Source organism: Echiichthys vipera, assembly GCF_963691815.1.
Source record: "Echiichthys vipera genome assembly, chromosome: 2".
NCBI lineage: Eukaryota > Metazoa > Chordata > Actinopteri > Perciformes > Trachinidae > Echiichthys > Echiichthys vipera.
Genome location: NC_139827.1, coordinates 29,064,399 through 29,082,541, shown reverse-complemented (window position 1 = coordinate 29,082,541; position 18,143 = coordinate 29,064,399). Strand labels below are relative to the sequence as shown.

Sequence of the window (18,143 nt, the reverse complement as noted above, 5' to 3'; positions counted from 1 at the left end):
TGAACCGCGTGCGCAGCCCACATACTGTATCCCATTTTCCTTTGACCTTTCTCTGACGACATGAGTGTAACCAACCGCGTCCGTTAACGGGGCTGCGGTGACAACAATAAGCCCGGTCAGTCCGTCGAGAAGGCGTCAGTCATGGACGCTTCACCTGAAACACCAATTAAATATTCGGAGGGTGTGAAGGAAGATTTCAAGGCGGTTGAAGCGGCTTCTTCTGCGCGGGGCACCGGTGGTGTCTGTGGCTCCTGCCTGAACATGTGTGGCTTCATACCGCAGGAGTACCGGCATGAGCTGGTACAACTTTTCAAACTAGCCGGACCAGTGGTAAGCCCGAGTCCAGTGTGTGTGTGTGTTTGAGCCCTGGACTGAATGAAACAGTGCCGGTCATTGAGTTATCAGTGCTGGCTTTGAATGTGGACACGTCCCCCTCGCTTTATGTGCAGTGTGTTTGCATTAGTCATTAGTTTGTTATGACGGTATTGAGGTTTTTGTACACTGCTGTGTGAATTAAATGAGTATTGACTCGTTTTATTAAGAACTTTAGTGCAAAAATAACATAATGTACAAGGTTCAGAACGTAAAGTGTCGCTCAAATGACGTAAAGTCGATAGAAACATGTATAGAAAAACATACAATAGACACTTTGTATCATTTTGATGATCTATGTGTTAGGGTACTTCTTCTACCTCTTTGTATCATATCTGCTGTATATGAAATCATGGGTTATGTAATCGAGCTGATGTTGAGCACATTGAACTGTGGTAATGTTAAGTTTGATTATAAACCAAAACTGCAATTTTCAACTGCATTTGTCCTCAGGTGTTTCTGATAACGTTAAGGAGAAGTTTGAGTTACAGCAATGTGCATATCATTGTCAAATTAGACAACGTCATTGTGTGTCATGAAATCTCAATAGGATTTTTTTTCACAATATCGATTCCATTGAAAGTCGATAAATGATCATATTGGGTTATCGCCCAGCCCTACCCTTGAGGGTCTGTGGTCTCTGAACTCTTAAGCCCTTAAATCAAGGTTAAAGTCAACACATAAACCTCATAATCGTTGATAATCACTGACTAAATTCATTTGGAATTGAGGCCGGTTGGCGAAAATGATCCAAAATGAGGAGCCGGGAAAATATGAGCATCACATTATGGATATTGTAAAACAATGCAGTGACATAGGAGTGCATACAGTATATTGTCTTTATTTTATCAGTGTAAATAGTAGTCATAGGACTCAAAGTGCAACAAGCTTGTCAAAAAACAATCCTTATTAAATGAACGAACCAGTGAGTTTTCACTCCATTATTGGACTAAAGGAAAGTTTGAGGCTCTTGTCCTTTACTTGAGTATTTTATTTCCATGTTACTTTATTCATCTGCTCCACTACAAATCAGTGGAAATATTCTACTTTTTACTGCACTACATTTATCTGATTACACCAGTTACTAGTTACTTTACCAGGCTGACAAGTTCATATGAAATATTAGTTTATTCATCAGAAACTGGACAAAAATGAACATAACATAGATGCAGAGTAGCATGAATTTTCTGAAAATGTCTTATCAACGTCTCCTCTTTACACTCCGATATGGCTGCAGAGTAAACACAGGCTTCACAGAGACAGAAACTAAAACTTCTCTGTCTGTTCTCTGGTGAACTGACGGTTTTCTGTGACAACCTTTCTTTTTTCAGAGTAGAAAGAAACATCTATGTGATGATTTAACCACGGATTTAACCAGACAGAAACGATTACAGCAACAACAGAACGGAGCTTAGCGAGCTGTTGCCAAGAGGATTCAGGAACCCACGAAGAAGAGCGTAGCGGGAGGGTGCGTAGCGTTGTGGCCGCGCGCCTACAGGGAGCGCATGGAGCAAGTCTCCCAGCGCGCCGGGACTTGACGCTCTGAGACGGTAGCAGTGAGATGGATACGAAAGAGGACAGCGGTCAAAAATGACTTTTTCACACAGGCTTCTACTCAAAGGGCCAGGAAATATTCCCTGGCGGGCCGGAACTGGCGTGTGGCGGGATGTAGCAGGAGCGTACCTATGTTCCCTGGGTCCCCTGGTCCCCATTTTTCACAGAAAGGGTCCCATGTTCCCCGGTCTGTTATTTATTACAAATTCATTTCCAACTTCCTAAGGCAAATAGGCGTATGTAGACCCTAACACTAGCCCCTAACCTTGACCCTAACAGTAACCCCTATCCTAGGCTTATGTAGACCCTAACACTAGCCCCTAACCCTGACCTTAACAGTAACCCCTAACCTAGGCTTATGTAGACCCTAACACTAGCCCCTAACCCTGACCTTAACAGTAACCCCTAACCTAGGCTTATGTAGACCCTAACACTAGCCCCTAACCCTGACCCTAACAGTAACCGCTAACATAGGCTTATGTAGACCCTAACACTAGCCCCTAACCCTGACCCTAACAGTAACCCCTAACATAGGCTTATGTAGACCCTAACACTAGCCCCTAACCTTGACCCTAACAGTAACCCCTAACCTAGGCTTATGTAGACCCTAACACTAGCCCCTGACCCTAACAGTAACCCCTAACATAGGCTTATGTAGACCCTAACACTAGCCCCTAACCTTGACCCTAACAGTAACCCCTAACATAGGCTTATGTAGACCCTAACACTAGCCCCTAACCTTGACCCTAACAGTAACCCCTAACCTAGGCTTATGTAGACCCTAACACTAGCCCCTAACCCTGACCCTAACAGTAACCCCTAACATAGGCTTATGTAGACCCTAACACTAGCCCCTAACCCTGACCCTAACAGTAACCCCTAACCTAGGCTTATGTAGACCCTAACACTAGCCCCTAACCTTGACCCTAACAGTAACCCCTAACATAGGCTTATGTAGACCCTAACACTAGCCCGTAACCTTGACCCTAACAGTAACCCCTAACCTAGGCTTATGTAGACCCTAACACTAGCCCCTAACCTTGACCCTAACAGTAACCCCTAACCTAGGCTTATGTAGACCCTAACACTAGCCCCTAACCCTGACCCTAACAGTAACCCCTAACCTAGGCTTATGTAGACCCTAACACTAGCCCCTAACCCTGACCCTAACAGTAACCCCTAACCTAGGCTTATGTAGACCCTAACACTAGCCCCTAACCTTGACCCTAACAGTAACACCCTAATCTAGGCTTATGTAGACCCTAACACTAGCCCCTAACCCTGACCCTAACAGTAACTCCTAACCTAGGCTTATGTAGACCCTAACACTAGCCCCTAACCCTGACCCTAACAGTAATCCCTAACCTAGGCTTATGTAGACCCTAACACTAGCCCTAACAGTAACCCCTAACCTAGGTTTATGTAGACCCTAACCCTGACCCTAACAGTAACCCCTAACCTAGGCTTATGTAGACCCTAACACAAGCCCCTAACCCTGACCCTAACAGTAACCCCTAACCTAGACTTATGTAGACCCTGACCCTAACAGTAACCCCTAACCTAGGCTTCTGTAGACCTTAACACGAGCCCCGAACCCTGACCCTAACGGTAACCCCTAACATAGGCTTATGTAGACCCTAACACTAGCCCCTAACCTTGACCCTAACAGTAACCCCTAACCTAGGCTTATGTAGACCCTAACACTAGCCCCTAACCCTGACCCTAACAGTAACCCCTAACATAGGCTTATGTAGACCCTAACACTAGCCCCTAACCTTGACCCTAACAGTAACACCCTAATCTAGGCTTATGTAGACCCTAACACTAGCCCCTAACCCTGACCCTAACAGTAACTCCTAACCTAGGCTTATGTAGACCCTAACACTAGCCCCTAACCCTGACCCTAACAGTAATCCCTAACCTAGGCTTATGTAGACCCTAACACTAGCCCTAACAGTAACCCCTAACCTAGGTTTATGTAGACCCTAACCCTGACCCTAACAGTAACCCCTAACCTAGGCTTATGTAGACCCTAACACAAGCCCCTAACCCTGACCCTAACAGTAACCCCTAACCTAGGCTTATGTAGACCCTGACCCTAACAGTAACCCCTAACCTAGGCTTCTGTAGACCTTAACACGAGCCCTGAACCCTGACCCTAACGGTAACCCCTAACATAGGCTTATGTAGACCCTAACACTAGCCCCTAACCCTGACCCTAACAGTAACCCCTAACCTAGGCTTATGTAGACCCTAACACTAGCCCCTAACCCTGACCCTAACAGTAACCCCTAACCTAGGCTTATGTAGACTCTAACTCTGACCCTAACAGTAACCCCTAACATAGGCTTATGTAGACCCTAACACTAGCCCCTAACCTTGACCCTAACAGTAACCCCTAACATAGGCTTATGTAGACCCTAACACTAGCCCCTAACCTTGACCCTAACAGTAACCCCTAACCTAGGCTTATGTAGACCCTAACACTAGCCCCAAACCTTGACCCTAACAGTAACCCCTAACCTAGGCTTATGTAGACCCTAACACTAGCCCCTAACCCTGGCCCTAACAGTAACCCCTAACATAGGCTTATGTAGACCCTAACACTAGCCCCTAACCCTGACCCTAACAGTAACCCCTAACATAGGCTTATGTAGACCCTAACACTAGCCCCTAACCTTGACCCTAACAGTAACCCCTAACCTAGGCTTATGTAGACCCTAACCCTGACCCTAACAGTAACCCCTAACCTAGGCTTATGTAGACCCTAACACTAGCCCCTAACCCTGACCCTAACAGTAATCCCTAACCTAGGCTTATGTAGATCCTAACACTAGCCCTAATAGTAACCCCTAACCTAGGTTTATGTAGACCCTGACCCTAACAGTAACCCCTAACCGAGGCTTATGTAGACCCTAACACAAGCCCCTAACCCTGACCCTAACAGTAACCCCTAACCTAGGCTTATGTAGACCCTAACCCTGACCCTAACAGTAACCCCTAAACTAGGCTTCTGTAGACCTTAACACGAGCCCCGAACCCTGACCCTAATGGTAACCCCTAACCTAGGCTTATGTAGACCCTAACCCTGACCCTAACAGTAACCCCTAACCTAAGCTTATGTAGACCCTAACCCTGACCCTAACAGTAACCCCTAACCTAGGCTTATGTAGACCCTAACCCTGACCCTAACAGTAACCCCTAACCTAGGCTTATGTAGACCGTAACACTAGCCCCTAACCCTGACCCTAACAGTAATCCCTAACCTAGGCTTATGTAGATCCTAACACTAGCCCTAACAGTAACCCCTAACCTAGGTTTATGTAGACCCTGACCCTAACAGTAACCCCTAACCGAGGCTTATGTAGACCCTAACACAAGCCCCTAACCCTGACCCTAACAGTAACCCCTAACCTAGGCTTATGTAGACCCTAACCCTGACCCTAACAGTAACCCCTAAACTAGGCTTCTGTAGACCTTAACACGAGCCCCGAACCCTGACCCTAATGGTAACCCCTAACATAGGCTTATGTAGACCCTAACCCTGACCCTAACAGTAACCCCTAACCTAGGCTTATGTAGACCCTAACACGAGCCCCTAACCCTGACCCTAACAGTAACCCCTAACCTAGGCTTATGTAGACCCTAACACGAGCCCCTAACCCTGACCCTAACAGTTACCTCTAACATAGGCTTTTGCGACCGAGGGACATTGGAACCTTTTTCGGGGAACATAGGACCCGAGGAACATAGGAATGCCCCCGATGTAGCCTATCGGAGTTGCTGTGTGTGATGCTAATACAGTAGATTAAGTTTGTTACAAGATAAAATAATCCTTTATAGTTGAATTATACACTCCAAGCCACCTCTGATCAGTCACATGCCTTTCTGCAACCATTGGCGTTTAGTTGGTTATTTGGAATATGTATCAAATTGTTACACGTCACATAATTACCATGTTTTGTACAGTAAGGCTAATGGACAGTTATGTGTTTGTTTTTGTACTCCAGGTCATTTCCCAGTTGATGGTCTTTATGATCAGTTTTGTCAGCACTGTGTTCTGTGGTCACCTGGGGAAAACTGAACTTGCAGGGGTCGCATTATCAATTGCGGTGAGGAAACGTTCTTGCATCCTATCTGTGTCTGGTCTTCCTATACTGACCACTGAATGATCTATCCTTTAATATATATGTTTTTCCCTGAATCATGTTTATGCTCTTTTTTTGCAGGTGGTTAACGTCACTGGTATTTCCATTGGCACTGGTTTGTCATTAACTTGTGATACCCTCATATCTCAGGTAGTGTCCTCAACAGAACTTGCTCTTTCACTTCATTTATCTAACCAAGACAAACACAACAGTGCTGCTGGGTTCCCAGGTTTTCCTGGGGTCTCCTTAAAACAACTCAACAATGAGCTCAGTGTCACGTTAGTTTTCTTTGACCAGTTATACCCTTTGTTATCGGCTTGATTTGGTGTTCGCTAACTTTGCTTATTTGAGTATCCGTCTACCCGTTTCATGCAGACGTATGGGAGCGGTAACTTGAAGCGTGTGGGTGTGATTCTCCAGAGGGGGATTCTGATTCTGCTGCTGGCCTGTTTCCCCTGCTGGGCTATCCTCATCAACACTGAAGCTCTCTTACTTGCTGTCAAACAGAGCCCAGAGGTCGCCAGGTCAGTCACTATTTAATCCCCACAACAACAGTCACTGCTGGACAAACTGGTTACATTAAACCTGCATTGATGGCCGCTTATGGGAAGCAGAAGAAAACTCTAAACACAACACTGTCACTTATTAAGTATAATAATGGCATATGCTAGAAAATAGTTGTTAATTTACATATCCAGGAGCACCAGTAGCATTAATCCAGAGCTGTGTTTCTGGCCACCTGATGAATATGAGTTTAACATTCACTCTCCTTTCAGTTTCTTTTTTATCTTCACCAACTGAGGGAAATATGGGACTTTTTAGCTGCTAAATGCCTTTTGATGTGTTAACCAGTTAATCTATGTGTTCAGTGTTTTACAGACATTATACCAAATATGTCTGCTTTTTAGTTTTTAATGCTGTTTTATTTTGGTGATTTATCATGTTAAGTTGTGTGTCATGTTTAGTTGTGTGTTATTTTGATTTTAAATGTGAAACTTGTATGTTTATGCTGCTGTCTTGGCCAGGACTCCTTTCGAAAAGAGATTTTAAATCTCAACGAGAATATACCTGGTTAAATAAAGGGTAATGAAAAAAATGAAAATGAAAAATTGTGTAAAACGAATAAGACCCTTTTCAGAATGTACAATTTTCCAGACATGTGAGTATGATTCAGGTTTTAGATGCATTCTTTGGACGGCAATTTCAGAATATACTTCCCAATTGGGGTTTTTGCAGCAGTTTGAGTCAGTTCACTGCCTCTTGCCTGTTTACACCACACAGTCAGCTCTGTGCATTTCTATAGTTGCTAGCAGTTTGCAAGGCTAGATAGTAGATACGTATGCCAAAAGAAAAGCCTGCATTTCTGGCCAGTAGGTGAAACAAAGCTGCTTTTTAACATTATGAATGATTTGGATATCAACAGGTTTTTGGATATCGCTTTTGAACAAGGTGGTTGAAGGAAACAAAGAGGGAATGCTGTGTTCACATGCACGAACAAGCCCTTTGAAAAATTCCTATTTTGCATGGCAGCCAGGGAATTATTATCGCAACATTCATTTCAGTCGCCATGTATACAACTGGAAATATTGTCTTTTTTAATAATTGCAAAAACCATCATATTTGCTTAATGTAAACATTGTTCCTGTCCTCAGAGGATGAGTCCTGATGATGCATAAACTCATATTAAATATATACAGTATATTTATTATATGTACGGACATAAGTTTCAACCCCGCAATTGCATTTGTTTGTTGCTTTTCTGCGTGAAGTCTCGCCCAGCTGTATGTGAAGATCTTCATGCCTGCTCTGCCGGTGAGTTTGGTGCATTTTAAACACTGTGTACAAAGAAAAGGATACAATACTTACACAGGTTTACTCTCAAGCTCAAATATGCCAAAGCGACACCGATTATGTGTTCTGTTTTCTTCTCTAGGCTGCTTTTATGTACCAGCTGCAAGGGAGGTATCTTCAAAATCAGGTGCAGCAATGATAACTCAATGATGTTACAGTTTATGGCTGGACCATAGTTAAGAAAATTCATACTGATACCCAGTGCTGTGGTTTGCAGGGAATTATATGGCCTCAGGTCTGGACTGGAGCGATTGCAAATATCCTCAACGCAGTCATCAACTACGTCTTCCTCTACCGTCTGGATCTGGGTGTTGCGTGAGTTTTGCAATATTATTTTGTAGAAGAGCTTACACATTTTGTCAACAACCAGATGTGTATTCATTTCTGCTTGTTATGATTAAAGAAGTAAACTGTATTAAATACGGCAGAGGTTTCAAACGTCTGAGACTTTGAGCCTCCCCTCAGACAAAACTTGGAAAAAGGTGCCCCCTCACCACCCTCCTTAGTTGACTGGCTCTACTCCTGGATTCCCATGGAATAATGATTATGTTATTTGATCCCGTTGACGCCATGGATGTTCGACTGAAAATGGCGCTCTGTTCATTCCATTGAGAATTGTATTATTACAAAAATAAAAAGTCCATGGGTTAAAATTTATGATAGAAATGGTCCAATCAACCTCATCTGCAGTTGGAGGTGTCCTGTCAACAGTTTTACAGACATCTCTTTTACAGTGGTGCCTATGGAGAAAGTGCTTTTTTGGTGGCAGGGGGATTTTTCATTGCAGTTCCACGAGTGGCCACTGGAAAGAAATGTCTGCAAGACTGAGCAGGGTCGCCCTGTCCAGGTCTACTGATACAGCCATGATAGCCCAAAACTACTGTATCTCTGAACTGTTGCTTTAACTAAATCACACACATTCAGGCTCTTCTATGTGATCTTTTTTTGATAACTAAATAAATGGTTTATTTACTGAGCCTCCACTCAAACTGTTTGGGGCCCTCCTGGGGAGACCTGCCACAGAAGTACATTTTTTTTTTCACTCTAAAAAATGCATTTTAGCTCCATATCAGAAATAATCTCCACCCATATTCAAATACACTAGGCACATGCTTGCCGGTGTAAGCGTCTCTGTTTTAGGGGCTCGGAAACGCTGGAGTAGTTTGTGTGTGTGTGTGCAAAGTCGAAATGTTTTTTAAACAAAATGCAGTGTGTAGGGTTGATAACGGCCGTCAACGAGATTAACGTTTTTTTTATTTATTTGATATTGTTAGTTTCTTCCTCTGATACTTATTTTTGTTATTAACCAATCATTTTTCTTATTAATATTATTTGTATTATTCTTATTGGTCCAAGGTATGGCAGCTGCTATCCCTTGTCATGCGCCTATGAAGGATTCGGTGTAACGCAAATAAACAGATAAATTCCTATAGATTCTTTACAATTAAAGGCCCCCCTTACTTTGTTATATTAACGCTTTTATTGTGAAGCCACAAAATCAAGAAAAGTCATGTTTTCATCAGCATTATGGAGCTGTAAGAATGCGAAAAGGTAAAAAAAGGAGAAGATATCTGAAAATATTAACAGAAAAACTAAACTTCAAACCACAAAGTTTCAGTAAGAAGCTGCAAAAGTCCTGAAAGCTGAACACAGAGACTTTTGGGAGCGTAGTCTAAAAGTCTCGCAGTCTAGTGAGGATTACCTCTTAGCTAACGGGAGGCTAACATGACCGACCATGACCATGCCAAGTGTAATGTTTTTAACGAACACTAACCGTACATCACTCTCACGTACTGCATAACTCAATTTCCTTGCGGGAGTCGCCCCAAAGGGATCAATACAGAGGAGTCTAAGTCTAAGTCACTCACATGCAGGAAAGCTTGCTTTGCCACCGGGGACTTTGGATATTGAATATCCAACTTAAAACTTACTTCACCCCGGTTCTGTACCCTGTACTGTCTGTTTCAGAGCACCAGAGAGAAGTACAGGCATTTAGGTGGCATTTCGAAATGAGGCGCTAAAATCTGCATTGTCATTCTGTCCAGTAGATACCGTTTATTCAGGAACCAGTGCCATATAGGCACCGTGTTTCGGTACCCAACCCTAGTAGTGTGGATGTAGCCTGAGTAAACTATACCAATTCAATCTGGACACAACATGTACATGACGCCTAGTTTTATAACCATGAACAGCTGGCAACAAAATGTGAATATTATAGTGCTTTCTGTGCTTTGTTTCCCACTAAATGTGCTGGGTTTTTTTTCTTTTTCTTTAAGCGGATCTGCTGCAGCCAATGCTATCTCACAGTATTTGCTGGCTGTGGTCTTATTCGTCTACATCTGCTGCAGAGGTCTGCATAAGGCCACATGGGGAGGTCAGCAGATTTGTCTCTAGCAATTTCATCCTCTTTCATAGTTCAAGTCTCTGGTCTTGTGGACATTCCAGTTATTAATGTTTGACAAAATTAGTTACACTCTATAACTGTGTAATGTAGTGTAGATGAGAGGTTACAGTGATGATGCTGGCCGAGTTAGGATTAACGATGCTCTAGTTTGGCAGAAGGCTGTTGTTAACACTGGCAATCATTTGAACTTTTATTTTACTTGAACTAAAAGTTCAGGATTTAATTATGTACTGATTGAACCTTTTTTTAACTTGGTCTCTGTTAAGCTTTAAGCCCACTTTATAAAAAAAGAATCGTGGTATACCAAGTATACTCAGATTCTTTTCAAGCATAAATCTCACATCCTCATATGTCCATCCTTTTCTGTGTCCTAGTTTTAGCATAACCAACAGGAGTTCTACAGGACTAACACCTGGGAGTTAGCTCTAACAGGAAATGAGAAATGAAAAGATAATGTACAGCTTAAAGATGTACTCACCTCTGACCCGCAGGTTGGTCACTGGACTGTCTGCAGGAGTGGGGACCCTTCGTCCAGCTGGCCATCCCCAGTATGCTCATGCTTTGTCTGGAGTGGTGGATGTTTGAGGTGGGAGGATTCCTGGCCGGACTGATCAGCGAGGCTGAGCTGGGAGCTCAGTCCATCGCTTATGAGCTGGCGGTTGTAGCTTACATGGTATCTCTAAATGTTTTTTTTTCAACCATTAATTATGTAGTAACACTAACCCTCTGCTTGTGTGTTGGCCATTGCTTTAATCAATTATAGTTAAGGAAAAGTAGCTTTAATACACTTTTGTTTATCTATTTTTTTCCCACAGTTCCCATTAGGATTCTCTGCTGCTGCCAGTGTTCGGGTTGGGAATGCTCTTGGTGCAGGAAACATAGAGCAGGCAAAGCTGTCTTGCAAAGTCCCCGTTGTTTGTGCATGTAAGCCCCAAATCATACTCTACTGTACATGTTACATGAAACCACTTTTTACTTGAACGGTAATAGTAGTATGCAGAAAACATGACATCCATGAATATAGGTATTGAAACAGAGAATACATAGTATTACATTCGAACTGCAGGACTTGTTGTTGAGTGCGGTGGCACGGTGGTTTGGTGGTTGGCACTGTTGCCTCACAGCAAGAGGGTTCCTGGTTTGAATCTGTGAGTTTGCGCGTCTGCGTGGGTGTTCTCCGGGTTCTCTAGCTTCCTCCCACAGTCCAAAGACATGCACGTGTCAGGTTAATCGATTACTCTAAGGGCGCACTCACACTGTCCTTCTGGCCGGGGCCAAAACCGTTTTTTCAGCTAAAGTCTAGTACCTTTAAGCATCGTGAGTGCACCCGTTCCGCGCATAACTGCGGCCAGCGGGCCGTCCACGGCCCACTTGAAAGAGGTGGGCTTTAGCGGAGCCGTTTGCACATGTACAAGCACGAGCGTGCGCACGTGTACGAGCACGAGCACGAGCCCTACGGCGGTAGCGTTATGTCCACCTGTTAGGACATAGAAAATAGAAGGACGGACCATGCGCGGACATTTAACAACAACAACAATGGCGGTGAAAGGTTCACGTTGTGGGAGTACGCCCTTAATTGCACGTAGGTGTGAATGTGAGTGTGAATGGTTGTCTGTCTCTGTTTGTCTCTATGTGCCCTGTGATAGACTGGCGTCCTGTCCAGGGTGTACCCCGCCTCACGCCCGATGTCAGCTGGGATCGGCTCCAGCCCCCCGCAACCCTGATAGGGACAAGAGGTTGAAGATGATGGATGGATGGACTCGTTGAGTGATCCGATAGTCATTGGGTCATTATGTTCCACTGCTGTTTTCTGAACGTAATCACCACTCCTGCTCTGAATGTGAGCTTGATGTTTGGTCTGATTGAAACTGAGACAATTCAGAAGTTCCAGTGGCAGCATCAACAATAACACGTACTATTTAATATTGATCATTGAAGCCCAAACGTTTGAATGTATAAACCAGCGTTTTGAGTAACAAACCACTTCTTACAATTGAACTACCCATTCGTAATATTCCACTTTCTTGTGTTCACTTTTTCCCTGGTAACTTTAATATGTAAATTGTTCAAAACACAATATTCGTTCAGTGTTAAATTTATACACAACTTTTGTGTTTCTTTTTTTCATTGCAGTCATCATTGCATGTTTTGTTGGAGCCAGCCTCGGCTTAGCCAGAAATGTCGTGGGCTACATCTTCACATCCGAGCCGTGAGTAAATTCTTTGACACAATAAAAGATTGTCTGTCGTCTGTCCCATCAACAACCTCATTTGACTGCATAAGAGAAAATACACTGTTAACCTGTTTAACTGAAGAGAAGGAGGAGAAGTGCTGCCCAGTGATGCATGAAGCAAAAAAAGTTCAACTGCTGCATCAAAATATACCCAGATGATTGGCACTATCTCTGCAGCATTTAGCGCTCCTGCTAACTTGAACGGGCTGCTCTGTTAGACTTGCTAAATGTTATCAGACCGAATTAATGAAATGCTGATATTTACAGGAGTCATTTTGCCGGGGTTGTGACGCTCAAAAAATAATATAAAATGTATTTATAGACGTCTCTTTCCCCATGTAAGTCCATGGGAAAAAAGTATTTTTGGGCCCCATGGCATCATGGCTGACGTGGAAGTTGCAATTTGGCCTCTAGGTAAAATTGGCTTCAACGTCAGGCACACGGAACTTCTGCTGGTGGGGGGGACTGGTGTGGACACGTGGAGCGAATTTGATGTCATTTAAATTCACTTAACGCTTAAATCATTTACCGGCCACCCACCCAAGTTAATTATTTATACTGCTCCTCTACTAGTCCTTGAAGGCAGTTGCTTTTTAAATGGTGTTGTGTTGATGTATGAGTATTTTCTTTAGCGGCTTACTTGATCAGAGGCCGCTTTCGGTAATTTTAAACGTTTCCATGTGCGCAGTACAGGCAAAACTGTTGATTTAAACTTGACAGAGGAAAAGAACCAAGATTTTAGCTTTTGTAATAATCAATGAAGTTACTGTACCTCATGCGTAAATGCGCACAGTGGAGCAGCAGCTCTGCTATGATCTCTGCTCCGTCTACATTTTAGAGAATGCGATTGCTATTTTCCTTAATACTGATGTATTATTTCATCCATCGTTATTAATGAAAATGTTTTTTTATGACCATCCGTGGATTTACCGCAGGACTGTGGATATTACTGCAGTCCACGTATCACTTATCTTACATTGACCGATAGGAATCTAACGATAATCTGCCAGACAGTACTGTAAATGTGCAATACAAATATGTGACAATTCATATTGGTGACATTACAAATGAATTGCAATACTTTTAAACAGTAAATGGCACTTTCTCGTTGTTCTCCCACATCTCTTGCGTCAGTAGATGGCGGTGTCAAGACAGTGGCAGCTGCAGTGGGCAAGGATCATGGATGAAAATCACAAAAAAATCTGAGTTGTGGCAGTTTTTTGGCTTCCTTAAGTTAGAAGATGAGACGGTATCAGACAGGAAAAAAAACAGTGTGCAAATATTGCACGTTTAACATTTTGTTAAGAGAACCTGGGAAATCATATTTGGAACCCAGTATCATGAATCATGAGTTGAGTGTATCGTTTAAACCCTACTAATGCACCCTGTAAATATACTGCAAGTTTGATTTTAGACCAGGTCAATGGCATAATCATTTTATGCTACCTCAAAATAGCAATGCACCAACAGTGCACCTGACAACTCCTCATTTTAAAACCAACACACTCATGGACACACATGGGGGTCCAGGTACATTTGCTGCATACACAACGTGGGCAGCGGGCGTGAAAATGACAACTGCGTCGGTCTGAAACAACCATGACAGTTGTGTTTCGCTTTGTGTTGGGTTTAAGATGGAGCCCTTAGTTTCATATTTCTGTCCAGACTGTTTTACATTAACAAGGTCATCTTCATGCTGGCTGAAACACACTCAACTCCTTGTTCCTTGTAACCCTGCTAAGACATAATTTAATCCCATTTTCAGAGTCAACCTTACAGTATCTGTTGTCCAGTCTGATCCATTTAAGTTAATCTAAACAAACCTAATCTGAACATGATCTGACCTTGACCTAATATGAAGAAAACATGTTCAAATGTCCATAAAGAATGTCTGTCTGCATGTTTTTAGAGACATTTTACAGAGGGTCTCTGCTGTCATGATCATCTTTGGCTTCTTGCATCTTTTTGATGGTGTTGCGGTAAGAAACGACTTCATGAAAGTAACCAGGATTTTAGACCCAATACTGATAAATGCAAAATGTGATTTGACCAAATCTCTGTTTGATGTGGACAGGGTGTGGCTGGAGGTGTTCTCAGGGGAGCAGGAAAGCAGTCGGTTGGAGCTCTGTGTAACCTGGTGGGATACTACTTCATTGGCTTCCCTATCGGTGTATCCCTAATGTTTGCTGCAAATATGGGCATTGAAGGTAAGACCAGACCTTCTATATACAATTCTGAAATTACTGCCGTATGTAGTCTCATCTCCTGCTTGTCAAGGAGCGTTCAGAAAAGCCATTCAAAATCTTCTCTTATGTCTGGAAAAGGGCTTTGGACAGGACTGACCATTTGTGTGATTATGCAGTCCATTTTCTTTGTCACCTTTTTGTGCAAACTCAATTGGAAGAAGGCTGCTGAAGAGGTTCGTACCGTCCCTTGACCAATCTAAACTTTTTACGTGGTCTTTAGATGTGTTTGAGGTTAAAAAGTCTGCTATGAACAACTGCCTTGAATGTCTCTGATCAGGCTCTTGTGAGGGCAGGAGTGCAGATCAAAGAAGAAAAAGAGATGGTCGGGATGGAAAATACAGGTAAAGCTTTAACTGAAACATCCTTGTATGACAGTATTTCGTTAATGCTAAAGGTTGTCTCTCAAACCTCCAGACTCGAATCAGAAGCAGTGCCAGGTCAGCACAACGGCATCCAGTTGTGAAAGTGCTGAGGAGGAGCACACCTATCAGGAGGCGCATATTCCAGGCCAGAATCCAGCTACTACTACCACAGTTGGAAATGTTCTGTCAATAACACAGCTGGTTTTACGGCGTGGCCTCACATTGCTGATCATGGTGGTCATCCTCGTCGCTGGAATCTTCGCAAGCAACTTCCTCACCATGCTGCTGAAATGAGTCATCCAATGATTTAAAGCCAGCTGTGAGACTGATGGCTGTCAGGATTGATAGTGTCAAGATCCAATCTAAATCATTTAAAGCTACGGTCTACATTCTGAAAATCAATTGAGCCTCTGAGGCAGATTTGAACCCCAAACCAAACCCCTCGCCTCAGTGTTCCACGATTCCTCGACAGACCCCCCTCTGACAGAGCAAGAAGCTGGCCCGTAGACAACAAAAGCCAAGCCAGCCTCAAAAGCAAACTTACAATGTCGGATTTGGAGTTTATATCTACCACGATAAAAACGAGAAAATGACCTGTTCAACAAAGTCTGCTGTCTCAGCATCTGTTTTCAGTCTCAAATCCTGGCGTAGCCTTCTCCATCTCTCAAAGGAATCCCAGATGTTGACTCGTCTTTGGTTCCTATGTAGATCACATTTCCTTTTGGTTTCTGCCTTTTCCTCGCTCCACTTACGTTTTCTTCCAACCTTCGCCTTAGGGGCAAGCAGAGGCCACTTTGGTTGCTCTTTCCTTCTCCATGGCAATAGGAGCTCTGGTAGCTGAGCTGCTAAGCTAATCACTAGCCGCTCAGAGTTTACAGAGAGGTCGGGAGTGGGAGGGGACGAGGCAGGGCTAGGCGGGATGACGAGGAGATTGGATGGAGGGTACGAGCCATAATTGCTGTATAAACGATGTTAATAATAATTACCAGTTCCAAATGGTAGACCATATCTCTAACGTTAACATTGAATCCCCTTGTAGTGAAAGGGTATCTGGTGCTGTTGACCCCCGGACGATCAACACCTGAGTTTGCAGCTTTTTAGCCAACAACCCTCTCATATATAACTTGGCAGTCACTCAGTGGCAGACATCTAAATAAACAAGGCCATGACGTGGGATATCTAGCAAGCCAAAGAGAGCCAGATATTTTTTGAGGAGTTAGCGGAACCTAACCACCTCACTACATGCAGGACAGCAATATGAAACTGGGCCTACTATTGCACATTTTGTATTGTGTGCAATAATGGAACAAGTAGCTCAGGTAGAGTTAAAAAAAAGAAAAGGTTTGCACACTGTGCATTAGGTTCGGGTGAAAATAAGGTGAAGGCACTTGAATGTATTTCTATCATATTATATATTATATATATTATATAGGTATTAGTACAGGCAAATAATGACAACACATCCCCACAGCGAGAAAGGTGAGTGTGGGTAACAGCTGTTAAGTCGTGACGTAACTCCCTTTCAAAATATGATTTCCGGATCCAAGCCTATTTTTACAACGCAGCAGTGCCCTGTTCCCGTTGTTTGAACAGATCTGAGTTTTTAAATAACAACGTAATAGTCATTTTACCTGTTTCTTATGGATGAAAAATTTGTCTAACTGATAAAAGAGGTGATTGTAATTGTTCACAGGTTCGGCTGTTGTCTCATTTCATCTCATCTCATCTTCAGCCTCTTATCCGGGGTCGGGTCGCGGGGGCAGCAGCTTTAGCAGGGGACCCCAAACTTCCCTTTCCTGGGCCACATGAACCAGCTCTAACTGGGGGATCCCATGTCTGTTTTATTTCAACGGAGCATTTAGACCCAGATATCGTATTTTGAAAGGGTGTTACGTCAGACTGAACAGCTGCATAGTACTTTACTATACATGTAGGACCGCTCTCGTGCGTATGGAACGGACTAGAGGGAGTTTCAAAAGATGCATAAAACAAATCATTTTCATGAGGAGGGAGGAATCTGATGGGGTTATTATTATTTATGTTTTTTTTTCTTTTCACTAAGAAAATGCAATCATGTACAAAGTAAGTAAGTATTAGGATGGATACAAGGGATGAGAGTTTGTTGTAATAAATGTATTGAAGATTTCTATATGTATGGAATAGGGGTAGGACTAGAAAAGCACTGTGCTTCTTCCTACTCTTCTAAAACATTTATTTACAAATTTCTTTTCTTTTTATTATGGGCGATTTTGTTTTTGCTTTAAAATATATTTTATTGATTATTACTTTTTTAAATGTGCTAAATAAAGTTGATTCTATTCTATTCTAGATGAATATGTTCCTGAATCAGCGTGTGGTATACTATGCACATGCATTGCATTTAGTGCTCTCTCTTCACTCTTCACTTCTCTTTCTGCCTTTGTCAGCATTGGTGACAAAATAAACTCCAAAGTGAAAATCAACAATACCAGGAAAGTTATGTAAGCAATACGCAGTTTTCTATTATGAGCAGTATCCTCACAGCGACAGGGTTCCTGCTTTGAATCCTGGCTGTGGCCCTTCTGTGTGGAGTTTGCATGTTCTCCCCGTGTCTGCGTGGGTATTCTCAGGGTTCCCCGGTTTCCTCCCACAATCCAAAGACATGCTCGTGTTAGGTTAATTGATGACTCTAAATTACCAGTAGGTGTGAATGTAAGTGTAAATGGTTGTCTGTCTCTGTCTCTATGTGCCCTGGGGTCCTGTCCAGGGTGGACCCCGCAGCTGGGATCGGCTCCAGCGACCCCGACAGGGACACGCGGTTGAAGATGAATGATTGCGAGGTGTTTTATGTATGTGAATATTTAATACTAGATGTACAGTATCTCACACTATCTCATATTCAAAGCTACTCTGGGGATTTACATCACACATTGATCTAATTACCAAAACGGGACGGCATGGTGGAGTGGTGGTTGGCACTGATCGCCTCGCAGC

The 18,143-nt window shown here is 43.0% G+C and overlaps 1 protein-coding gene across 1 annotated transcript; it reads left to right on the top strand.

Moving 5' to 3' along the window:
* The first annotated feature begins 246 nt into the window (after positions 1-246).
* Positions 247-15,595, top strand: LOC310961991 (multidrug and toxin extrusion protein 1-like). The gene is made up of 16 exons (XM_083934318.1): positions 247-330; positions 5,937-6,038; positions 6,156-6,224; positions 6,450-6,598; positions 7,844-7,886; positions 8,008-8,052; positions 8,143-8,240; positions 10,202-10,299; positions 10,821-11,002; positions 11,145-11,253; positions 12,463-12,538; positions 14,472-14,541; positions 14,637-14,769; positions 14,887-14,981; positions 15,086-15,149; positions 15,223-15,595. Exons 1-16 carry the CDS (start codon positions 262-264, stop codon positions 15,462-15,464), a joined length of 1,644 nt encoding a protein of 547 aa, XP_083790444.1. The 5' UTR covers positions 247-261; the 3' UTR covers positions 15,465-15,595.
* Positions 15,596-18,143: the final 2,548 nt, after the last annotated feature.

Coding starts and splice junctions, on each gene's coding strand:
- LOC310961991 (XM_083934318.1), top strand. CDS start 262: ATGTGTGGCTTCATACCGCAGGAGTACCGGCATGAGCTGGTACAACTT. Junction 14,542..14,636: donor ATCTTTTTGATGGTGTTGCG/GTAAGAAACGAC, acceptor TGATGTGGACAG/GGTGTGGCTGGAGGTGTTCT. Junction 15,150..15,222: donor GGTCGGGATGGAAAATACAG/GTAAAGCTTTAA, acceptor TCAAACCTCCAG/ACTCGAATCAGAAGCAGTGC.